The 23,896-nt window shown below is 33.7% G+C and overlaps 1 protein-coding gene across 1 annotated transcript in view; it reads left to right on the top strand.

Moving 5' to 3' along the window:
* The window catches only part of LOC129222288 (disks large homolog 5-like), a 111,954-nt gene extending 89,501 nt beyond the window's left edge, over positions 1 to 22,453 (top strand). Inside the window, 7 exon segments of the mRNA XM_054856773.1 lie at positions 1,982 to 2,084; positions 3,618 to 3,831; positions 7,398 to 7,633; positions 11,434 to 11,663; positions 18,213 to 18,322; positions 18,516 to 18,625; positions 22,350 to 22,453. Of these exon segments, the coding sequence (XP_054712748.1) occupies positions 1,982 to 2,084; positions 3,618 to 3,831; positions 7,398 to 7,633; positions 11,434 to 11,663; positions 18,213 to 18,322; positions 18,516 to 18,625; positions 22,350 to 22,453 (1,107 nt within the window).
* The last annotated feature ends 1,443 nt before the right edge of the window (positions 22,454 to 23,896 follow it).

The raw sequence follows: 23,896 nt of genomic DNA, 5'->3' as shown, positions 1-23,896 counted from the left end.
AATGTCGGGGAAAAAAAACCCTACAGAGTTAGTTTTCTCAAAATGCCCCCCCCCCCCTTTCCGTAAAAGGTATTTATTTGTTGAAAAGTTTCTTTTTCTATTGAAAATTATAAAAGGAGTAATTTTTTTTTATTTCAAGTAATCTCAATTGTTTCTAAACTTATGCAAATAAACATTGATTGATTGTTTCTTATGCTTAATATAATTATTTTAGCATTATTGATTTTAAGTAACAAAGATAGAGATACATATGCTGTCATGGGCATGTCCAGAGGTTGCAGGGGAAGGCAGCAGCCTTCCCAAAATAAAAAATATTTAAAATAATACTAACAGAAAAAAAAAAGGAAAAAAGAAAAGAGGATTTATTGAAGGTTGCTTCAATTGCTAAATTTATCGAATACTTCGACTTAACTCGGTAACTTATTTTGAAGGTGTACCTTTCTTCTTTGGGAGCTCATTTAAAAAAGGATAGGGTTGCTGTGTAGTTGGGTCAATGCTGCAATGCCCCTATGAAAGTAATCATATTACAGCGTTAATAACCGCCCTTTTCTCCCACAAACTCCCCACAAAAAAGTGTCTGTCATTTCTGAATTTATTACGGGAGGTTGGCAAAGGCTATATACTCAGTGCATTTTATAGGGAGAAGCAACAAAATACAAAACCGCTGTGAACAGGCAAATGACAGTATCTACAGGAATGAGTTTTCGAGATATTTGAAGAAACGCATTTTGGGTTGAATACTAACAATAGAGAAATGTTGGAAATTAAGAGTTTTTTTTTTTTAAAGCAGAAACCAAATAAACAAGTTTATACAACAATGCTAATGTACAATAGATGACAAAAATGTAAAAAAGAAAAATGAGAAAGAAAAATTTGCAGTTGTGTGCTATCCTTCACCTGCCCTTGACAGAAAATTACTTTGTGTAAAAAATATGGTGGGGGGGGGGGGGGGAGGGGGCATTCTGATTTCAAAATGATGGACCTTCCTGTCTCCAAACCATGCTGAGCTTTATGCACTCTTGTGTATTATGGTATAAATAATCAATAATGAACTGCCTCGTTCACAAATTAGTTAACCATGAATGGACCTGAAACAACCATTTTGTGTAATTGGTTCCATACTGAATGTACGGTAATAAAAGCAGCTTGTCTGTATCCCGTTGTATTTAAGGTACATTAGACATTCGTTATACGCAGGGGTTATGTTCCACGTAAATGCTGCATAAATCAAAACAGCCTAATATTAGTGTTAAAATAGGGGTTGGGTTCCATAGACTTAAAAAAAAAAAACTTCATTTAGTGATGACTAATTGTATGTATAAGTTTAATGTGTACTTTTATCGATTTCTATGCAGACCATGCATAAAAAGAATTAATTTCGTGTTCTGTTTATAAAAAGAAGCTGGTCTTTTTGGCAGTCATTAAGAATTTTTCCCCATAATTCTTTGCAGAGCATTAACGCATCCATGATCCCTTGCGTCATTTCCATGATAGAATCTTCCTTCACTAACAAATCAGAAAGATCATTTCCATTGTCTAGGAATGGCTCAAATTTTTTAATATGAACGTTTTTGGTTGTGTGTCACCGATATCGGTATCCTCGTTGGTTCTTTCATCCTTTGTTACTTTTAAAAGCTCTTTGTCCAATGAGCTCTGAACTGTGTGAGTTTAGAAACGTTACTTCTGGAAAGAGCCCTGGAACCAATCGCATAAAAATTCTCCAGTGGCCTAAGCTCCGGTTATTAGCACGCCAAAATGCAATCTATTATGTGTAATGTGCAATCTTTAGGAGTTTGGATTTTGAAAGAGCGTAAAATTTTATCTGTTTGCATTGCTGCATGTGCATAAAACTGAAACTCATCTGCGTAAAATAAAATAAATGTCAAATCTTAAACTGCCTATAATTGAAATCGCGTAAAATAAACCCGCATAAAACAAGGGTCTACTGTATATATAACCATATATTTATGCTCTTTTACAGTATAATGGGATCGACTTGAGGCACGCAACTGCAGAAGAAGCAGCATATGAGCTAGCGAAACCGGCCGACACTGTAAAGATTTTAGCTCTTCATAATATGGAAAGTAAGTTTTGCATGTTTAAGTGTAATTTATTTTTAATTATTAATTTTATGTTTTTGTAGTTATGGCAATCTGTTTTGTGTTTAAACCTAAAAGCTGTAATTGTTAGGAAAATACTATGCATGTTAAATCTCAATATTTAGCGAATGTAAAACAAACTGCAGGGTCTTGAAAAATCCCCTTTTCTCTTACAAGTTCCCAAGCTCTTTTCATCAATGAATCGTGTTTTTTTCCTGTATTTAAAAAAAAATTTCAGGAAGTTTTTATTTCATATTTAGCTGATAAAACAAATTTTATAGTTTGAGTTAATATTTATATTTTATTTGTTAATTTATTCACTAAGATTGAAAAACATTTTCATGATAATAAATACATTTATTTAATGGGTCAATATTAATGTCTCTAATATCTTCACCAAAATAACCTCTAAGGCAATAGTTTTTGACAATATTTCTAATCCCCAAAACTTGCCTAGTGATTGTTTTTGTGAACCCACTTTGGATTTGCTAGCAAATTTTCTTTCATTGCACTCGAAAGGGAAAAATGTCTTTTTTAAAAGCATCTTTAAAATAGGGAAAAATTGTCTTCTGTGATTCCAGATTTTCATTCAGTTATTTTGCAAAAAAAAAAAAAAAAAAAGGAAATTGACTGTTCTTGAAGGTGTATTGTCACGATAAGTGATTTTTAAGTTTTCTTTCTGCAGTTCAAGTATCCTTTTAAAAAAAAAGACCAAAAGGTGAAAATATCCTTTAAGGACAATCAGGCCAACCGTGGTTGAAATTCCCAGGTCAGAAAACAATCAACATCTTTTGAGTACCTTTGTTCTTACAGTCTTTTTGGTTTACTTTTTATCTTTTTAAAGGACTACTTACTCGACTTTTTTTGTTTTTATACCAAAATCATTTTTGGCAAAAATTGTGTTAATGAAAATGAAATTTATAGTTTTTTGAAAATTATAGTTCTATATATTTCTTGTCTCTCTTACAATTGCCATTTCTAAAAATACAGGGTGTCCCAAAGTCCTTGACACATTTTGATGACATCGTTAAAAAAATGATTAGTATCATTAATCCTCGACACATTTTGCTGACATTGTAAAAAAAAAAAAGATTATTATCATTTATCAATGTGTGCATTGATGAATGATAATGAAAAGTATTGCTTTCAGTTTAAAACAATGATTAAACACCTCACATGACTTAAGCGGTAAGTTAATCCCCTAAGCCAGGGGATTTTTTTCCCTTTTTTGTTTTGTCCATTATTATTATTATTATTATTTTTTTTATTTTTTTTGCGATATCATTAAAAATTCTTGAGCCTGTAAAGTATTATAGCCCAAACCTCATCTCCATGTGCCAATTTGTTGCTTTGCTATGAATTTTTAAAATATGTCAATTACGTTTTAGACACCACCCTATACATGTTTGTAACTGTCCCCTGAATAATATAGGGTGTAGATCAATTTGGGGAGCTGAGTCGAGACTTATTCAGACTTTTATGGATAATTTTTTACGTAATGTATTCCTTTCCGATTAGAATATCAAGCTATTCAGGACCAGCCCGGGGACTCCTTTTACATCAGAGCAATGTTTGACCGCATGAGCATCAATGGTTCGTTGACCTACCAGAAAGACGATATTCTGTACGTGGACAACACTATGTACAACGGTGTCCCTGGTCTTTGGCAGGCTTGGCTCGTTGATGAAGAAGGCGAGAAAATCAAATGTGGATTTATTCCAAGCAAATACAAGTAATTAGATTTTTAATTGCAGTTTATTGTTTTGTGTGGTGTTTATGTTTTTCTTAGGATGAGGGCTTCATTTCTAACAAATCTCTATATTTTTCAGAACTTATGTTCATAAGTAAATAGTCTGAGTTTGAAAGATAAAATAAAATTACTAGAACAGTGTTTCTGTAAGTTTGCATGACAAGTTTAGCGCTTTATCTTTATATAAATTAGCATAAAATTATCAGCACTACAAAGCTACTTTTTTATTAGTGAGTGAGACCAGCATACCCTAAAAGGAATTGATTGTTTCAGTTTCTCTCTCTTTAGGAATTGTTTCTTTAGACAAAATCGAAACATGGCAGCTGCTCGGAATTTCACCAAACCTTTTACACTCTCATTTAAAAAATAAGCATGCGAACATTTAAATTTTTTTTTTATCTATATATATTCTTATTTTACCCAACCAAAACTTTTCAAAACGTACAACCATTATCCTTTGTAGTCTGACCACATGCGAACTTTCTCGTGGTAAACTGGTGCAAAATCACTTTCAGCACTCGAAGACATTATCTAGCATTCGTTTTGTAGATGACTTCATCAATGGAGGCAGTGAGACACAAAGGGATGTAATAAGGGCAAATTAAAAATTTGGAGATAACCAGTACACATGGTAGGTGAACCTCTCCTCTATCTTGGGGCAAGAGTTGGTACTAGTAGCCCTGGTAGTTGCTGCTATCGAGCAGGATTTAGAAAAAAAATTCAATGAAAGCTTACCTAGGAGCAAATCTTTAAATGTGTTTTACTCAAAACTTGAAAATGTCCACTTAGATCCCTTTGCTTCTCACTGCCTCAATTATGTCCTGATTTAATTGAAATTTTCATGTACAGTAACCCCTTGCTACATCGCTCCTTGATATTGTAGAATATAATACCGCTAATAGTGTTTATACATCCACCATGATAACTAAATAACAATTTCCGTCTGTTGAGATCAGAAGACACTTATTTAAAAGCAAATCTTTTATTGAGGATGTTTATAATGTACAACATGAATTTCATGGCTGCTAGCTTTGTAGCTAACAAAATTAACGGCATAACCTTCTAAAAAAACACACCTACTTTCCTTGCCTTATAAGTACGCGAAACATTTGCATAATTCAGAATTTTACAGTTCACGGTTTACAGTGATACTTTTCACTTTAAATACATAAGAAAGAATATGCAAATGTGCTTTCAAATGTACGTACGAAAAACAACCAAATAAATTAAATAATTCTAACAGATATATCGCTCATGTGGAAAAATCGTGCTTTTCCTTTGTCTCCTGAAAAATCATATTAAAAAAAATGTTACTTTGTGTTTGATGCCACAGAAACGTTTATATTTTTCAGAGAAGGTCTTTTCCTCTTTTTCAAATAATTAAAAAAACCTTTATGTTTTCCATCCATCCAAATTTGTTGCAGTTTAAGCTACAACTCTTGATTTTTATTCCAAGATGAAGCAATAAAGATATTTATGTATATAAATATATATTTTTGACAATTGTAAAGTTAATTTTCTCCTGCTTTTATTGAAAAATTAGTCTATACATGATAATGATGTTTGTATAAGTGCACATGCCATTAATTAATATGTTAACTAAATCTTGACTTTTTATGACCTTGGTTATATCACTCTCTTGGATATATCGTGCTCATAGACTAATAATAAGAGTAGACCGAGCTTTCCCAGACTTACTGATGAAAAAATTGTTCATGGATACATCATGTGACTGGTGAAAGGCTTGGCGAGAACTTTGGCAGCATAGTTGCCAGATGGCAACATTATCTATAGTTTGGCACTCGACATGTATTTTAAGACGTAATGTCTTTTCATTATAATTTTTTTTCCAGGTGCAGAGATTGAACTGTTTTTCTTTTAGTTATGCATTATTTTGACATTAGTAATTAGTTTTTGATCACATTTTTTAGTAACTTTTATTTCATTTGGAACTGCTACGTCAGCGTTGGCGTGGACGTAATGGCGTAAACGTTTTGCGTTAACGCAAAAATGTACTAATCGGTATCTTAAATTGAAATTGTAGGTAAAAATCTTACCGTTTGCCGATTCTTTTTGAGCGCTCGCATCTTTAATTGCTCAGAGAGTTATTGAAATTGACTAAAAAAAATGCACAATACTATCTAAACGAAAAACTCACTCTATTAACAAAATATTTACAACTTAGAATAACAAATTTGCAAATCGGACTCCGTAAAAGATCATTCTTCCGTATTCCATCAATTCTATTTATTTTATTTCTCGCGGGCGTTGATCGTCTGCCACGATCAACGCCCGCTGTTGCTAGGATATCCACCAGTCACATGGTTTCGTTGATGAGCAGCAAAAGGGTTGCCATAGCTGGGTCTATTCTTATTATTAGTCTATGATCGCGCTTTTTTGTTGTCTCCCAACAAGCACAATATAGTGAGGGGTTACTGATAAACACTAAGTTTATCCTAAGCACAATGTTATTATTTAATTATATGTATCTCATCATTTACAAACTAAAGTTATTTAATTGTAAACTTACTATGCATGTTAGCATGTTCGCGTTGTAATATCCTTTTTGCTTTGACAAGCGATTCTTCCCGCGTACTTCAACTTCAGATGAAAACGTAAACAATGAGTGAATCTGTTTTCGCTTCCCGGCGAATTGAAGAATTGAAGGTCAGATGACGTCACTCGTTCTCAGCCATTCTAGAAGCTTTTTGCACACGTCTTTTCCGCACGTGTCGAACTTGAGAGGACGCGTTATGCTAATTGGGAAAGCAGTATTTATACGCTCGTGTGATATGACTCTTTCTCTTTTTCACTTCTCGTATCTACGATAGATGTTTTAGTTTGCCAACTTGCAGTTTGCAGTTGAGGGTTTTCGGCTCTTGGCTTTTCAGCCATCGAGATAGCCATTCACAGTTTTTGGAATGGATCAATTGGAAATTAGTTTTCTGATCGGTAGTTAGATGTGATCTAATAGATTCTACTAGAACTCGCCGAACTTAGTGTTCGTGATGCATTATTGAAATGTTAGTATTAGAGATCTATGAATAGAGATCATGAAAACCTCTTCAATGGAACATTCGGTAATATTTAATAGAATTAGTAAATAGATATAATAGGTCTACAAAGTCCATGATTATACTTTAATTTTGCGTATGGCTTTGAGTTATTGATTCTTCAAGTTACTTTATTATTTTCTCATTTTATCTTTTACAATTGTTAATTGTTTAATAAATCGTTGATATTTTTAAAGAATGACTTTTCGTCACTTAATATAAGATTCTTCATGCAGCAGAAGATAAATTTCTATTTAATATTCCAATCGCGTATTACACTTTGCTAATTTAATAGCTTTGAATTATCATTATTCTTTGCAAAACTTGGGCTATTCTCTTTCTTGCTTTATGCTGGAGAATTATAGCCCATCAATTACTGTACTGCACAAAAAAAAAAAAGAAAAGGAAGACGGCAAAAAAAAACAGGTTTGAGTGCATACTGGTTTCAAGTCCATTTTATATTTTTCTCTCTTAATCTGTGTCTTGTCCTTCCAGGGTGGAGGAGGAGCTGCTGATGAAGCGCAGCATCGGGGACCTGGAGGGGGCGGAGGGGGGCAGGAGGGGCTCGACCGCCGCCCGGCGCAGCTTCTTCCGGCGCAAGCGCCACCACCGCAGCCACTCGAGGGAGGGCAAGGAGCTGGCCTCCTTCTCGGACGTCTCCATCAACAGCTGCAGCGACCTGGGGGAGGAGCTGCTGCCCCCCACCTACCAGAGGGTGCAGAAGAAGCACTGTGAGTCACAGAACGCATACTTTTTTCTTTTGAAAAAATCTTTATGTTGGTTTGAGATTGTGCGAGCGAAAATCGTGGCTGCCAGAATAGGGTTTTATGTATTGCATGCATTAGGTACTGTATATATAGTGTATATATATAGTGTACTGTATATATGAGGCCGTGGTGGCCTGATCGGTAAGGCATCAGACTTGTGACCGGAGGGTCTCGTGTTCGATCCTCGATGGTCGAATACCCACCGTCGTCATTAATGGTGACTGGGCGACGTTAAATATGCTCGGGTTCACAATGTCCTCCAAGTGAAACGATACCTCTATGGGTGCTAGACCAGAAAGTTATTCGGTTCTGGTCTGGTTCTAAATTATCGAACTGTCCGTAGATGGTGCTGCCATCTATTGTGTTGTCTAAGCCAAATTGGACTTCCACCTAAAAATAGGCGCTCGATTTAACGGAAGTCGTAACCCCTCTGCCTTAAAATTGAGTAGCATCGCTACTCGGGCTTGGGTTCCCGACCGAGTGGCATAAGTAACAACAACAACAACATGTAGTGTATCAATTCAGCAACTTGATTGGTGGGGCATCAGACTCGAAGCTAGAGGGTTCCGGGCTTGCTGATGGTGACTAGAGCACGTTAAATATGCTCATAGTCACCAAGTCCTGCAATTGAATGGATATGCTGGATCAAGGGTTGCTCAGCTCCTGGTCCAGTTAAAAAAAATGCAGGGGGCTGTCTCCAGGGCCCCATCCAACCGGTTAAACCATGTCTAGTGTTAGGGAGGGGACCCTGGAGTGTTATGTTATGGCTGTAACTCTATCTCCTCCAGACAAGCAATGTCCGTCTGGTCAGTAACCATTAGATACAGGTGGCCAACCATCCTGACAAAGCCATTCTAAGAAGCACTGTAAGACTTTTTGCAAAATACATGCTATTTTCTTTTCCTGCAATCTTTCACTTTTTTGACCTCCTGACAGCCCTACACATATGCGCCAGGGCAATTTATATAAAAAGCGTTCATAGTTTTTATTTGCCTATTGTACTTTTTATTTGTCTTTTTTGGCAAGTTTGTGCCAAACTTGAAGTTTTGTTTTACACAAATATAGTTTTTTTTCTGAAAATAGTATAATTTTTTACATAGAACGTTAAAACTTTTTTTTTTGCGTTGGGGGAATGGTTCAACATTAATTACCACCCCAGGTGTCATCCATGCTAGGTACAGCTATGCATATCCTACACAGGAAGTTTAGCTATCACAAATCTTCTAAATATATGAAATCCTTTTCGCCTAAAGGACTTCATCTGGGAATGACTTGGAAGGTGAAGGTTTTGTTACTGATATTGCGACAAGCTCCTTACCACGTGACTCTGCTGCTGACCGACCTTGGTAGTTCACCTAAGATTTGACGTACAGCGCTGTTCTGTCTGAGTAAGTGAACAGGCTGGGACTCCGATCCTTTGGCGGTGTTGCATCTTTTGAAGGATGATTACCATGGTTGCATTTGATCTTGTGCCGAGATGCCGAGTGTAGTGGGAGGGTATAGACTTTGTGGAGGGGGGGGCCTTTGGTCAAGGAAATCAAATTTCTTCCTGATTTGGCCATGATCGCAGCGCTAAGAAACCAATTAAAAAATTAATGTTGGCAACGGACACGCCTCTTGGTAAGTTCTTGTGAAAGAAATTTTTTTTGATCAGGGAGACGACGTCAGGACTCTGTGGTGGGGAGTTAAAAAAATACCTGCGGACTCGCGTAATGGGGTACGAAGCAATTTCATACAAAGTTTGGGAACTGAGCTCCAGAGGCACTACTCTCTTGTTGTGCCGCTTCAGCATTAAAGTATACGAACTGTATGCAATTCCTTAAAGTCCTCCGTTTGAAGCAAAGGATTAGTGAGACATCACGTATGTTCATTTTGGTGAAGACTGTAAATAGTGTAAATACTCATATATATGCAAATAGCCCAGACTGCACTAATAAATTTATAGTCCATGGAAACTGTATGTCACTTGGCAAAGTACGCGTAACACAAACATTACGACTATGCCACAATGTTTTGCTTTTAGAGGAATTGTTTAAGCCTAAAAGGGATGACAGAACAGTTTTTACAAATAAAATTTTGTGAAAGATCTAAATTTAAAGTAAAATATTTTGTGAAGTGGCTGTTTTTGCAATGTAGAATATTATAAAAGGGCCTCAAAGCAGACCCAATTTGTGTCTGAATTGAATCCTGAGTTCTCTGTAAATGTTTCATATTAATTCGTTTTTAGTTAACTTTAACTTAAATCGATTCAATTATATAAATTAGAAAGGAGGTTTCATACGTGAAAATTAGCCTAAATTTAAATATTTTAGGACCAATTATGATAAAACTAAGACTGCTTCGAAAAATTGAATGTTTTTTCTGCAGTTTACTGGACTTTCAGATTTAGATTTATGATACCAGACTTAAAAAGTGTAATATGTATAGCCTGGATCAAAAGAGAGTCAGAGGGGACATAATTCAGCTCTTTTAACTTATCAAAATGAAGGATGTTGCTGGGCTGGGTTTTTGCACAGAAAGCAGGAGGAGAAGTCATCAAGGCTCAAGCTGAGCCAGAAATGGGGGGAAATGACTACTTTAGTAAGGTCTTAGGCGCTCGAAAGAGCTTACCGGAAAAGGCCATGATGAACAAGGGGGTGGATAGTTTTAAGAGGGCCATTGATCTTCATTGAGGACCAGGGTTGGCCGGATTGGACCTAATGGGTTTTTTTGAAAAAACCCATTTAAAAAAACCCATTATTTAGCCCACTTTTGGGTTTTTTTTAATATCTGAGAAGTTTTTTAAAAAGTTAATAAATTTAAATACTTTCATAATTTAAATTTCTTTTTTATTTGTTCTTCACCGCAGACAATGGGAAAAAAATTAATTTTGAACTTTAATAGGTATTTCTTAACTCTTAACGCATTAAAAAAGTACTTCAAAGATTTTAAAGTGTAGAGGAAACTACTCTAGCTAAAAGGCTTTCATGTGAATTATTTTCTGCAAACTAACACGTCACATATCTCGAACATGGTATATTTTTTAGAAATTAACAGGTTTTACAAACGGTCAGATAGAAAACAGAATAGGATGTACAGTATTTTCATTATTTTACGAAAAAGTTTAATATTTCTTACTCTGAACACAGAAATAGAGAAACAGGCAACATAAAATTCAAAGAAATGTCTTGATTAAGCTGGAATTCAGTAAAAAGGGATTTAAACTACTTGAGGTTCCAGAGTAGTTTTGCATAACAAAATGAAATACAATAAAGTAAAATGCAAAAAAAAAAATTAATAAAGCGAAAAATAGATTTTATCACTCGAGAAGTAACTTGTCTTAACTATTGGTAATCATGGAAACTAAAAACTCTGAAACTTCACTATTCTTGGGTTTCATCGTCTTTTATACTTTTCTTCAGAAAACCCTGAGTTTTAACTAGTTTTCCAGCTTTTTTTTTACCCCAAGACAATTTTTGCTCTTTGTCTGTATACTTACGCTACAATATTCCACAAGTACCCCACATTTTCCCTAAAGAAAGACAAAAAAAACCCAATTTCTTTTAAAAAACCCAGCTTTAGTTGGTTTTTTTTTGGGTTTTATTTAAAAAAACCCTGGGTCCATGGGCTTTTTAAAAAAAAACCTGGGTTTTTGCCAACCCTGTTGAGGACTATTGACTAGGACCAGCCTAGCTGGGGCACTGGTCATCTCATTTGTATTTGTATCAGAAAATGAAACCGTTTTTAAATCAAGTAAACCGTGGTTTTGTTTTCCGATCCGATAGACGAGTCCCTGCGGCCTGTGATCGTGGTGGGCCCCCTGATGGAAGCTGTGGTGGACCAATTGGAGCAGGACTTCCCGCACGTGTTCCAACGATGCATCCCCGAGAAAATGAAGGGCTCTCTCTCGATGATGGAGAGGGGTCTTCAGGAGCTCAAGTTCGTGGACTTTCGGCGGCGGGGAAACCACTTCGAATGCACCACCGTGACAGCTATCAAACAACTCTGTGATAAAGTAAGCGTTTTATTTGCTGATTGAGCGATCACGAATCGCTTGTTTAGCTCACTCCACCGAAGCTGAAGTTGCTCTGATTTTTCAGATTGTGGTGACGACCAGAATAAGTCTAGAGCGTTGTTTTGATATTTGGATGCCTCAAATGCCAAATCGATTAACCTTTAAAAAAAAAACTCTCATTTCTTCTTTAATAGTGCTTTTTCAATGCTTAGTATGTTAATTTATATTAAAGTTTTGGTTCAGTACATTTCTGACTATGTGATAGCAGAAAATGCAACTTGAGAGGCTATTCCAGACCCCGAAGAGTTCCTATTTTTCCTACTTTTTCCTACTTTTTAGAGCTCTCTCCTTATTTTCCTACTTTTTCCTTTTTTTTCCTACTTTTTCTTTCTTTAGTATAGCACTTCTAGTTGTGCATTGATTCTTATTTTTACAATGCCGCGCCGATAATTTTCTGCATGTTTTGATTTTGAAAAGTAAAAGGAACAAGCGGATCCTTAGCTTTTCATTGAATGACTAGACTATAGTAATTTCTGGAAGGAACGCCGCGGCGTTTGTGTGTTTAAAAGTTAAATTTTCGTAAGTGACTTTTTTTCGCCGTTGCGGCGTTTATGATCGACTTTTCTTTTTATCGCCCTGACTTCAGTCCTACTGTATTAACGAAACTGAAAAAAAAAATAGATACTGGCTCATTCTGATGCAATTATATATTATTTACCCATCAATTAGAAGCTTTAATTAAAGTAAACGGCCGACTGTTCAAAAAATGCGGGAAAAACCGAATTTCCTATTCGCCAATTTTTTGTATGATTACAAGTGAAATGGAGCTCTATTTAAACAGAAAGGCAATGTAAAACCTTAAAAGGACATAAAGAAACAAAAACTGAAACACTTGTATACTGTACATATTTTATTGATTTTAGTACAACATAAAATCGACATCTAACAGAAATTCGCAAAAACGGACCACTTCAAAAATAATCGCGGAAACTTTTTTCGTTCATAAATATGATTATTGTTCATTCTAAATCGTAAACATGATTATAAAATTTCATTTTCTTTCCTTGCAAAGAGTGTATTTGCAAAAAAAAAAAAAAAAAAAAAAGCGGCAAAACCTGGATGGGCAAAACGTTCCCAATTTTTGGAGAAAAAAATCGGAAATCAATTTAAATGCAATACTTTGTTTTTATTTCTTCTCATTTTTAAAAGTTGGGAGATAGAGCTACAAATTAATATGTATTTTTTTTCTTTTTAATGGGTATTTTCTACTCTCATATATCATCAATATCGAGGAGTTTCTCATCATTTTTATGTGCTGTGTTTCTGGCAATGCGACATTTCTGAGCATTTAAAATTTTTTTGACAGACTCTTAACTCTTTTCGGGGTGCGGCAATTATACCGATGCGGCGTATCTACTGTAAGTTATTGTACTTATTGCGCCTGATCAAAGGGAGGGGGGAGAAAGAGATATATGCAGGCATTTGATGCCAAGTGCTTCCCCCCCTCACTCTCAATTTCGTAAACAATTTCCGAATGAATATTTTTGTTGTATGGTGAGGATTGAGATAAACTATTTGCCTTCCCTTTTATGTACATAGAAACATTAGTAACTGATCTTTGTCTTTGATAAAAATGTTATGTTTGCCATGCATGGATGTTTCCTCTTATTTTCGTGCCAAAAAATTTTGGAACAAGAAGGAGGTAAAAATCATCAAACCATTAAAACAATATTCGTTTTTATTGCTTGATTAAAATTAGAACTGACGCATCACTTTGATTCCCCCCCCAACCCCCCCCCCCTCCCGGAGGTGGCTAGCGAAGGATGTATACTGAATGCAAATTTTATCTGCAAACAAAAAAAACCGAACAAACATGTATAGCTAAGCATTAATTTTCCAAAGCCAGGGAGGGGAGAAATTGACCCCCATAAATGACGTGCCTGAAACAAAAATGTATGTTGAATGCTAAAAATACATAACATAGTACAAACCCTTTAGTTGACTTATTTCGTTATTTATTTAGTTTAATTATATTGTTATAAATTTTATGCCCCATACTTCAGAACACATTTATTTTAGTTCTGTATTTTCAGTCGTTTTCCTTTTTTTTTTTTTTTTTTTTCAAATTCAAACATCTGCCTCTGATTATGCAAGAATGCATGTCAACTGCTGATTATTTTTGACTAAAACTAATTTAATATTTGCTTTGCTTTTGTATCATAGTTTATGATAACAGGAGCTGAAAGTGATAGTATTTTTAAATGATAAATGGATGCTCTTGAAGGAATGTTTTCGTTTTTGACAAAACAAATCTGAAACAAAAATGGTTTTATTGAACCAAAATAGGAGTTTTATTATTATTATTATTTATTTATTTATTTATTTTTTTGCGATCGCTATATTGCATTTTATTCTTTCACACTTAAAAATTTTATTACTGTATTGGTGAAAAGGTGAAAGGTGTTTCTTTGTTTAGATTTTATTTTCATATTTTTGTAATTACTATCTTTGTTTCCACTAGTTTATTTTCCATACTTATGATTGTCAGTCGTCTTGACGTGTGTGTAGTCCTATCTCTTCCTATTTTTTCCTACTTTTTTAAGCGATTTTTTTCCTACTTTTTTAATTTTTGATTCCTTATTTCCTACTTTTTCCCCTCAAAAAACCACTTCGGGGTCTGCTATTCACTTCTACGGATAACGCTATCTTGTTCATCACATTTCTCGCCTTTTGCTTTTATGAAGTTAATCGATTTTGGCAAGTGGGACGTCCGTTTATTAAGAGGACAAATTTTTATCACCACAGTTACAAATCGTTTGGGTTCATTCAAAGCTTGACTTGAGCAGATTTTACTTTTAAAAAGGGAAAGGGGGGGGGATTATGTTTCTTCATGAAAAACATCCACATAGATGAACTTAAAAAGCTAAACTTCATCTAAACACAAAATTTCCAGATAACTTATCTCCATCATTTACGATTGATTAGAAATAAAAATACCATAAAGTTAATATGTAATGGGGTGGTTTCCTTCAGTCAAAAGTACTACTTTTAGTCATTGAAATGGATAGAATGAGCAAAAAAATTACATGTACCCAGAAAATACTTTCATTTTCCCAACAGTTTTTTTTAAATTATTTTTTTTAAATGTCCGATTTTTCAAACAAGGCCTGGTCTTTATGACTTTATGACGTCACAAATGATGCAATTTGATGCATCTTTCTACTACGTTTCCACATTATGATAATCAAGCAGCGAATTAAAATTGCGTTCTACGCTTGCTATCAACCCTATCGCTGCCAATACATGTGAATGAAGGTGCAAATAAAATATTTTGTTCTGTGAATGGCAACATTGAATGGCATTTTATCATTTGTGATGTCACACGACAGAAGTGTAAACAATGAAAGCGTAACGATTTAAGTATTTTTTTTTTAATATTAAACTTAAATAAATTATTTTAAAAATGGTCAGATCCTATGTTTTTAAACATGCTCTTTCAGAAAAAAATACTTTTAAAATTTTGGAAACAACCCCATTACGCTGTAAATTTAATCTTTACAATGAGTGTTTGGGTGCAAATTTGCCATAATAACTAGATCTTTATAATTACCACATCCTAAATGACCATTTCTTTCTTTATACATATGTCTGTTTTACCTAAATCTAGAGAACCATCAGTCATAAGATGACGGATGTGAATTGCTTCTCCATTTCCATTCCATCAGAAATTTTATAAAAATCCATTTTTCGATTTTTATCTTTGTTAATTTCCATACAAAGGGGAGAAAATGTTTTAATATTGTATGCAAACTTATTATATTAAACAGTTATTGTTGCAATTGTGGAACATTTAATGTGTAAGCATAATGAAAATAGGTGATACAATTGAGCTGAATAAAAACTTGAATTAAATAACCAGTACTGCCAACTTTCGAAAATCCAAAAATGTAGCAGTATTTTGCATTGAGGGGGGGGGGTGCTGCCGAAGCAGTGAAAACTTGTCAACAGCATAAAGAACAAAAAAAGAAGGTGGTTCTTTACAAATTTCAAATATGATACAAAAAATATTAATATGAAATTTAAAAAAATTATATTCTTTCGGAAATTTTTGGAGGTTTTCCCGCTTTTTCCCCCCGAAGATTCAATGACTGTATTAGTGTCATGATCTGAAGACCGATTCATCTTTACACCATGCAATTTTCGAGGAGTGATGCTTGTTAAGCCGAGACCATCAGCACACATTAAGAAGTTTGATTTTCTGAGCGTAACAGTTTAGTTTTCATGCAGCTTATGGGGGGGGGGATTAAAAATTTAAAAAAAAAAACAAAAACAAAATCGTAATTTTTGGACCCGCTTTCGTAGCATTGTAGTTTAAAGCTGTAATTTGTAGAAACTAAGATTTTTTGGTAGCAGTTGACAGCTCTGTAAATAACTCACTCTTTGCGATCACAATTGTTAACTCATACACTGCCGTTACAAAATAACATTCTTTCTGATGAAAAATGTCAAGTGTTGTATGATTGTGAACAAAATGTTACATGGTAGAACCTTGATAATCAGAGCTAATTGGAACTGCTAGTGCCTCGGGTGTTTGAATAGAAACTTTGTATAAAAACTTTACAGGATTGCAAGTTTTTAAAATGTATTAGTTAAAAATACAAGAGAATATTTTTAAAAGATGAAAATGAAAATCAAAAAAGTATGTTTTGTTGTAAAAAAACTGAAATATGAAAATAACTTGTAATTTTTTATAATGCCAAGTTAAATATTGAAAGATACATTAAAAAAACTTACAGTCGTCCCTCGCTACTTCACGCTTTGACTTTCCCGGCTTCACTACATTGCGGTTTTTTCGTTTCTTTTTTCAAATATATTAATTAGCCTTTTTTTATGCACTCATTAAATTTTTTCCTACAAAATAATAACAAAGTATGTCCTTCAAGTAAGGTAAGCTCTTCTGAGGGGCTGTAGTTGTACAAGTTGAGGGAGTGGAGGTATAAAATCGCCGAAGAAAGTGTAGCAAATCACTATTTCAGTTTGACCGTTAAACACTGTAACTGGGAAGTATAAACCACTAGAGGATAAATAAATCTGTAAATGGTGTTCAACAGTGTACTAGCTTTTTAAGTTGTATGCGCAATACCTTTAATGAGGATAAATCTAGAAGAACGGGGGAATATATGGTCACTAACTGGCAATTAATTCTTCATCGAATAAGTTAAGCTATTTTCATAGATTAATAGTAGTGTGTAAGAAAAGCATGTGTCTATGTAGTTTCACTTCCCAATAATATAACTATGAGATATCTATTATGTCTAATGTATCTTATTTTCTCATATTTTATGTAGTATATTAACACTAGAAAGTCGAAGGGGCCTGTGTGGCCCCTCGCGTAGTTTGTTGTTTAATAACTCAGATAATATCTAACGGAACTTAATGGAAATTTCTGACTTTTCATTATATGACACTAATTGAATGCTTGTTTAATCATTTAATCATTCGCTTCATAGTACTTTTAATATTGATCCTTATACCTAGAAAGACGGGAGGGGCCACAGTGGCCCCTAAGCATTTTGACAATTAAAAAATTAATTTTTTTCCTTTATCCTAATTGTTGTAGCATAAAAAAACGCCATTCACTCTAGTTTAACCTGTAACTTCCTCTTTATGCAGCCGGTTGGATATCCAAGTGCTATAAACAGTACCGACTGCTTACCATCCTAACGGTGGCCATTGCTCTTAGAAAGGAAAACTAATTCAACCTTTTGACCAGCATAGAGAGAAAAACTAAAAATAATGAAGTACTAAGTTTTTATTTAGTCATGAAAGAAGGTGTATCAGGCATGTGGACACCCCCAGGAAGAATTTTTAAAAGAATTCACTCCAAAAATGGGTAGGGGCCACACTGGCCCCTTCAGTCTTTCTAGGTATACAGAAAATGTCGGTCGTTCTAGTGTTAAGTAATGCAATTGTAATGGTGGCTAAGGGTGCTATTTCATGTCTAGAGGACTCAAACTATGTTAAAAACCTATTTAAATTGTCCTAAGTAAGTTTATATGCTCTAGTTAGGAAAATATTCGGTTTATAAATACAAAATCCTACTTCGCGGAAATTTAGTTATCGCGGTAAAGCCTGGAACGAATTAACCGCGATAAACGAGGGTTGACTGTATTTCCAGAAAAATTTTTTTTTTTCAAATTAAAAATTCATTATTTTATTAAATTTACATTTTTTTTTACAAAAGTCTGTTACCTTTCTTTGCACCTGTTTACAAAAAAAAAAAAAAAAAAAAAAAGACTTCATTATTGGCTCAGTTAACAGGGACCTTGGCTTATCAAGGTTCTACTGTGCTTAGTAACATTAATTTAATCATATTATTTAATTAAATGGTATTTTCATTCACACCATTTTCTTTTGGATGTGTAATTTCGGAGGTAGAGTAATTCGTTCAAGTAGGCAAAAGCAATTCTTTTGTAGAAGATGTAGCAATAGTTTGTTGTAGAATTGAATCTAACTGCAACAATTGACTGACTTTTTTTTTTTTTGCAGAATTGTCATGCTCTCTTGGATTGTAGTCTTTCAGCAGTTGAGCGGTTAAACCAGTGCATGATTTACCCCATAGTTATATTTTTAAAATACAAATCAACAAAACAAATAAGGTAAGTTAGTGCTATTTACTATATTCAAAATAAAAAAGTTTGACTTATATGACAGTAGCGAAAAACATAAGCTGGAAATTTTCCGATGTTGTGATGCATGTTTGCCTTTTAAAAAGCTGCATATTTATCTTTTTAAAATTGCTGTTAATTCATACATAAAAACATGTAACTGATTCATTTTTTTTTAATTTAGGGAAGTTAAAGACTCTCGATACTTGACAGAAAAAGTTACAACAAAGGCAGCTAAAGAAATGTTTGAACATGCATTAAAGATTGAAAGTGAATACAAGCAGTTAATCAATGGTGCGTTGAATGTTTGTTCGATTTAAGTTGAACATTTGTTCCTAGTGTTTAAAATTATCATATGAGTGTCCGAAAAGTCCTTGACACATTTTAAAAATTCACACAAAAGCAACAAATTGTTGTATAAACATGCTGTTTGACCCAAAATACTTCAAGAATTTTTTATGACATTGTACAAAGAGAAAAAGGAAAAAAGTGCAATTATATTGTCACAATAAGAAAAAAAAAATCATGCAAGGTGATTAATCATTTTATTAAACAGGAAGCAATAACTTTCGTTACCAGAGCTCAATGTGTGTACCGTTTGTGGATGTGGGATGAACTTGAGTACTATTTTTAGCCTACTTTCCCAGTAAAAGTCAGAAAAAGAAGAAAAAAGCATGAAAAAAGGCTTAATGCATCTTAAAAATATCGCAAAAAACAAAAAAAAAAAGTCAAAAATAAATAAAATAATTAAATAAATATTGAAATATTAAAAATTGGAAAGTAGGGTATTGAGATGGGGAAAAATGTCTGTCGGTCTGTCTGTCTGTCGGTCTGTCTGTCTGTCCACCCCTAATAACTTTTGATTGAATAGTCCGATTCGAACAAACTTTTTTTTTTCGAAAGATCTTGGCGAGGACACCTTATTCCCATATTTCACTTTTTGATTTGAACTATTTTTTGTTCGATTTTGAACAGTTCAAAAAAACTTAACATGAGCGCCTACGGGGAAATTCAAAGCAATTCCGAACTGTGAGGCGAATTTGCTTCAAACAAACTTTGTAGGAAAAAGCTTTTGATGAAAAACTTGTATATAAAATATCTTTTTGATTTGAACAATTTTCCGCTCAATTTTGAACAGTTCAAATCCTTTAACATTAGCGCCTACGGGGAAACTGAAAGTCAATGTAGATTCCGTACTTGAAGGTGGATTTACTTCAAACAAATTTTGTTGGAAATAGCTCTTGACGCCAAACTCCAGACTTCGACTCTGAGAATTTAGGGGCACTCGACTCCGACTCCTGTGCCCCACAATTAATCGAACTCCGACGGCAAAAATTTATACACGTAGGACAAATGACTGACTCCGATTCTTAGAGATTCGACTCTGACTCCTTTACCCCAAAATGAGATTGACTCTGACTCTGCAGCTATGGTTTTGACTGTGAAATAATTATTATTGATTTGACTTGTTTTTATTTTTACCTAAAGTTTTAATTTAGGTATTCAGTTTTCGGCGAATAAACTCGAAGTCATTTATGTTTCTACATAAAGATACGCGCAGACGATTTTTTTTTGACAATGAAAATTATTTCTTTAAGTTGACATTTTATTGTTTTTATTTATTTTGGTAAGTGCATTAATTCATTTAAAAAATTGTTTTTGGCAACAGGGGAAAATGAAATGATTTTTTTTTTGATATGATGTATTTATTTTAATGAGTTTATTAATTTTAATTATTATTTTTTTGTTTTGAAAGCTGTTAAAGATTTTTGATGGAAAAAAAGTGTATTAGCTGCTTTGTTTAAAAGTTGCTGCTATTTTTTTTTTTTTTTACGCATCTAATTTTTTAGATGAGTGAAAAATATTTTATTCCTAGAAATCAGCTTAAAGAATTTTAAAAATATGTTTGAAAAAATTTGTGATTTTAGCTATTTTTGGGAAGATTGATCAGGTATTAGAAAGTAGTATGGGTATATGGGAAAGTAGGCTCGTCTAGTTCTAGACAGAACTTCTTGTTTTTATATGATCTGAGCAACATACGGTGCAACCATGGAACTCTGGCAATAAAAGATACTGTTTTTCTGTGAAATCGAATGATGAAACTCCTTGCATGATATTTGTTTTTTCTACTGTGACAGTATAGCGATTACCTATGATTACTTTTTTTCTTTTTTGTCTTTCCTTTTTTTTTTTTATGATATCATAAAAAAGTTCTTGAAACTTTGAAGTATTATGGCGCAAATCGCATATTTATGTTGCTTTTTCTAAGATTTTTTAAAATGTGTCTTGTTTATTTTTCTTCAGTTTAACCTGTTTATTTTTCTTCATTTTTAACCGACTTCAAAAAGGAGGCGGTTATCAGTTCATACCGTATGTATATTTTTTTTTTTTGTTTGTCCACTCATAGCGTCTCACCTAGTGAACCGATTTTGATGATTCTTTTTTTAATGGATAGAGGATGGCTCAACTTAGGTCCCATTACTTTGTTTGACCATATTTGTTCTTTAGAAAAAAAGTTATGGGCAAAAAACAGTAAATTTCCCTATTAAATGATTAAAATGATATTGTAGCAAAGTTCGCACTTGTCATCCGTGGATAACGATGGCTCAGTGGTAGAATTCTCGTCTCCCACACGAGCAACCTGGGTTCAAATCCCGACTAGGACAAAGTGAATTTTACTAAAATTTCGTTTCTACTGTTTTCCGTATTTTCTCGAATGTTCTATTAATTTCTGTATCTTTTCAAGTCTGGAAAGTTCCAGCACTTTCTCAAGTTGTATATAAGGAGATGTAACGTTCATTCGTGGTTCTGAATTAAGATCTCGAGTTGAGACTAACGAGTATTCGCTTCATTTGGCTTTCACATTGTCTTCGCTATCTTCATCTACGCGACAATATGAAACTCATTGTTATAAAAGTTTGGTGCCATATAACTGTAACATTAATAGTAATTGTAATGATAATTTTGAATAAAGGCTTTTCTAAAGCAATACAGTGATATAGAGCCGCACTTCTTACTAGGTAACTTCTTACTTTTACTGAAATATCTACATTTACACTAAAAAGAATGAAATAAAAAAATTTTGAAAAAAAAATAGAACCGACTTCAAAATTGCTCTAAAAAGTGAAAAATAATTTTATTCTTTAAACACCATCGATAATACTTTTAAACATAATTTTTGAAGTTGGCGCAAAAACAAAAAGTAAAATCCATTGTAACCATGCTTCGTTCATATTTTTATCAAAAAATCATCCAAACTTAGGAACGAAACATTTATATCGTTACTCAAATATGCTGTCATCAATGCGTAATGCATGTGGTAGTGAAGAAACTGGACGTGGTTAAATTTATACTTGTAGTTGAGTTATGGCTGTGAATGGTTTTATCGATCGTTTTTGCGCCAACTTCAAAAATTATGTTTAAAAGTATTATCGATGGTGTTTAAAGAATAAAATTATTTTTCACTTTTTAGAGCAATTTTGAAGTCGGTTCTATTTTTTTTTCAAAATTTTTTTATTATAAAGTTAAATTTTACTGAGTATGAAGTTTTTAAATTTAATTTTTTTTTCTAGATGATGATTCAAAATATAGAAATGAAAATTTTCAGTTTCTTGTTTCAGAAATTTTTATTTACTTTTAGTTAATTACTTCTTATGCTTAAAAGCAGGGAGTCGGAAGAAAAATGACCGACTCGGCGAATTTTAGAGACTTTGACTCCGACTCTTTTACCTACCCCAAAATCACTGTGACTCTGATAGCACGGACTAGGTTCCAGATTTTGGGGGAAAAGGACTGACTCCAATTCTTGAAATTTTAATCCTTCAACTCCTGACTCAGAGTCCTTTACCCCAAAATCAGTCCAACTCCGACTCCACAGCAATGCTTAAAAGTGCATAAATAAATGTTTGCTTTGTTTTTATATTTTATAAATTCCTATTCATATTCAATAACTGAAACTTTTTCTCTCTTTTTTTTTGTTTTGTCTGCTTTTAATTTTTGCCTAATACTTGCTTTTCAGCTGTTATTCCAGGCTCCAATCTGGCCTACATGTGCACTCAGGTGAAATCGTGTGTTGAGGAGGAACAGAGCAAAGCCCTTTGGGTACCCAGTGGCTCCCTCTAACAAAAACAATGAGTAGTCGTTCAAGGGACCTCTCTTTTTCAGATTTTTAAATGTGTGATCTTTTAAAACAAAACCACTTTGTCTGTTTGCTCATGATACATGTTTCTTGTCCACTTATTCGACGGAACTGCCACTCCAGTTTTCGGTGGGAAGGTGCATAAAGACGTTGACTATTTTAAATGTTATCCGGTTCTGTCGGAAGAGCCTCTTGTTTCAGATATTAAAGCAGCCTCGTGCTATGATGGCGCTGAAGGTTAGGTATTGAGCGTTGTTTTCGAAACTCATCCTGCAGACTATTGTTGAGACTTAAAATTTTTATATCTAGAGTTGAGCGAATGCAAACCACAAATGTGAAAGTGTTGTTGATTATTTCAAGCTTAAGGTTATGATCTATGGGAGAAGAAGACACTTGTTTATTTATTTTTTTTTTTTAAATTGTCTGTTCAGGAACTATTTTTAAAAAAGCTAATCTGTAGCCAAAGTAAAATTTACTGTTTCTGAATTGAAAGCTTGTCTTGCCATAGAGAAGTTTTAAATTCATTTTCATTTGATGGTGGAACGATCAATGCAACAAAAAGAGTCGTATAATAAATACAGCGAAACCTGTGTAATTTGAAAATTTGTTGGGCAGTACTTTTGTAGTCAACTTTGACAGGTGGGGTCAACTTATATAGGTTGAAAGAAATGATAAAAAACCACTGGAAAAAGTTAGTTGTTGTTGTACTGGAAAAGTAAGTTGACCACTGTAAAAAGAAATCAACTTACAAGGGGGGAGGGGGGTCAACTTAACAGGATTTGTTGTACTTATTTTTAAAATGTGTGCAGTAAGAACAGCATAAGTTATTCTTTTTGCACACTGCAACATTAAATATATGGCTTGGCAATAGAGCATCACCTGTTTGACCAATGCTAGCAATTGTTTGCATACAAATATTATTTATTTCTATTTACTACCAATTAGACTAATTACTTGATTATGGCAATGTCAAAAGGCAGCTCAATAAGCCATGCTGTTTTATTACAAACAAGATTTAAAAAAAGATATAATTAATGTTTGAATTTCTGTTCTGGTGTAGATGAGTTTTCAAGTTTTATAATTATTTTAATGTCGGGGAAATCAGAATAGAATTGTGTAATTGGTTGAAACTTCCCAATCAAGAGACTTTAAAATTCTAATTTAAATATTTTGAAGAGCAACTTCAATCATTCATTTTATCTTAAATTTAATGTACAATTTAATTTTTAGCTTTTCTTTTTTCCAGTTTTTTTAACGAAAAACAATTTAAGTATATCCTCAAAAAGTAATGAAATGATCCGATAAACAGCCTGTGAATTTGCTGCATTTAGCTATCAATTTTTCAAGAGGGGGGGGGGCTAATTGTTATTACTGTGTAAAAGCTTTCAAAAAAAATGTGTGAGATTTTTTTTTCCGATAAATGTAAG

Source organism: Uloborus diversus, chromosome 5, assembly GCF_026930045.1.
Source record: "Uloborus diversus isolate 005 chromosome 5, Udiv.v.3.1, whole genome shotgun sequence".
Classification (NCBI taxonomy): domain Eukaryota; kingdom Metazoa; phylum Arthropoda; class Arachnida; order Araneae; family Uloboridae; genus Uloborus; species Uloborus diversus.
The sequence above is the reverse complement of the archived record's forward strand: the minus strand, read 5'-3'. Positions and strand labels throughout refer to the sequence as shown.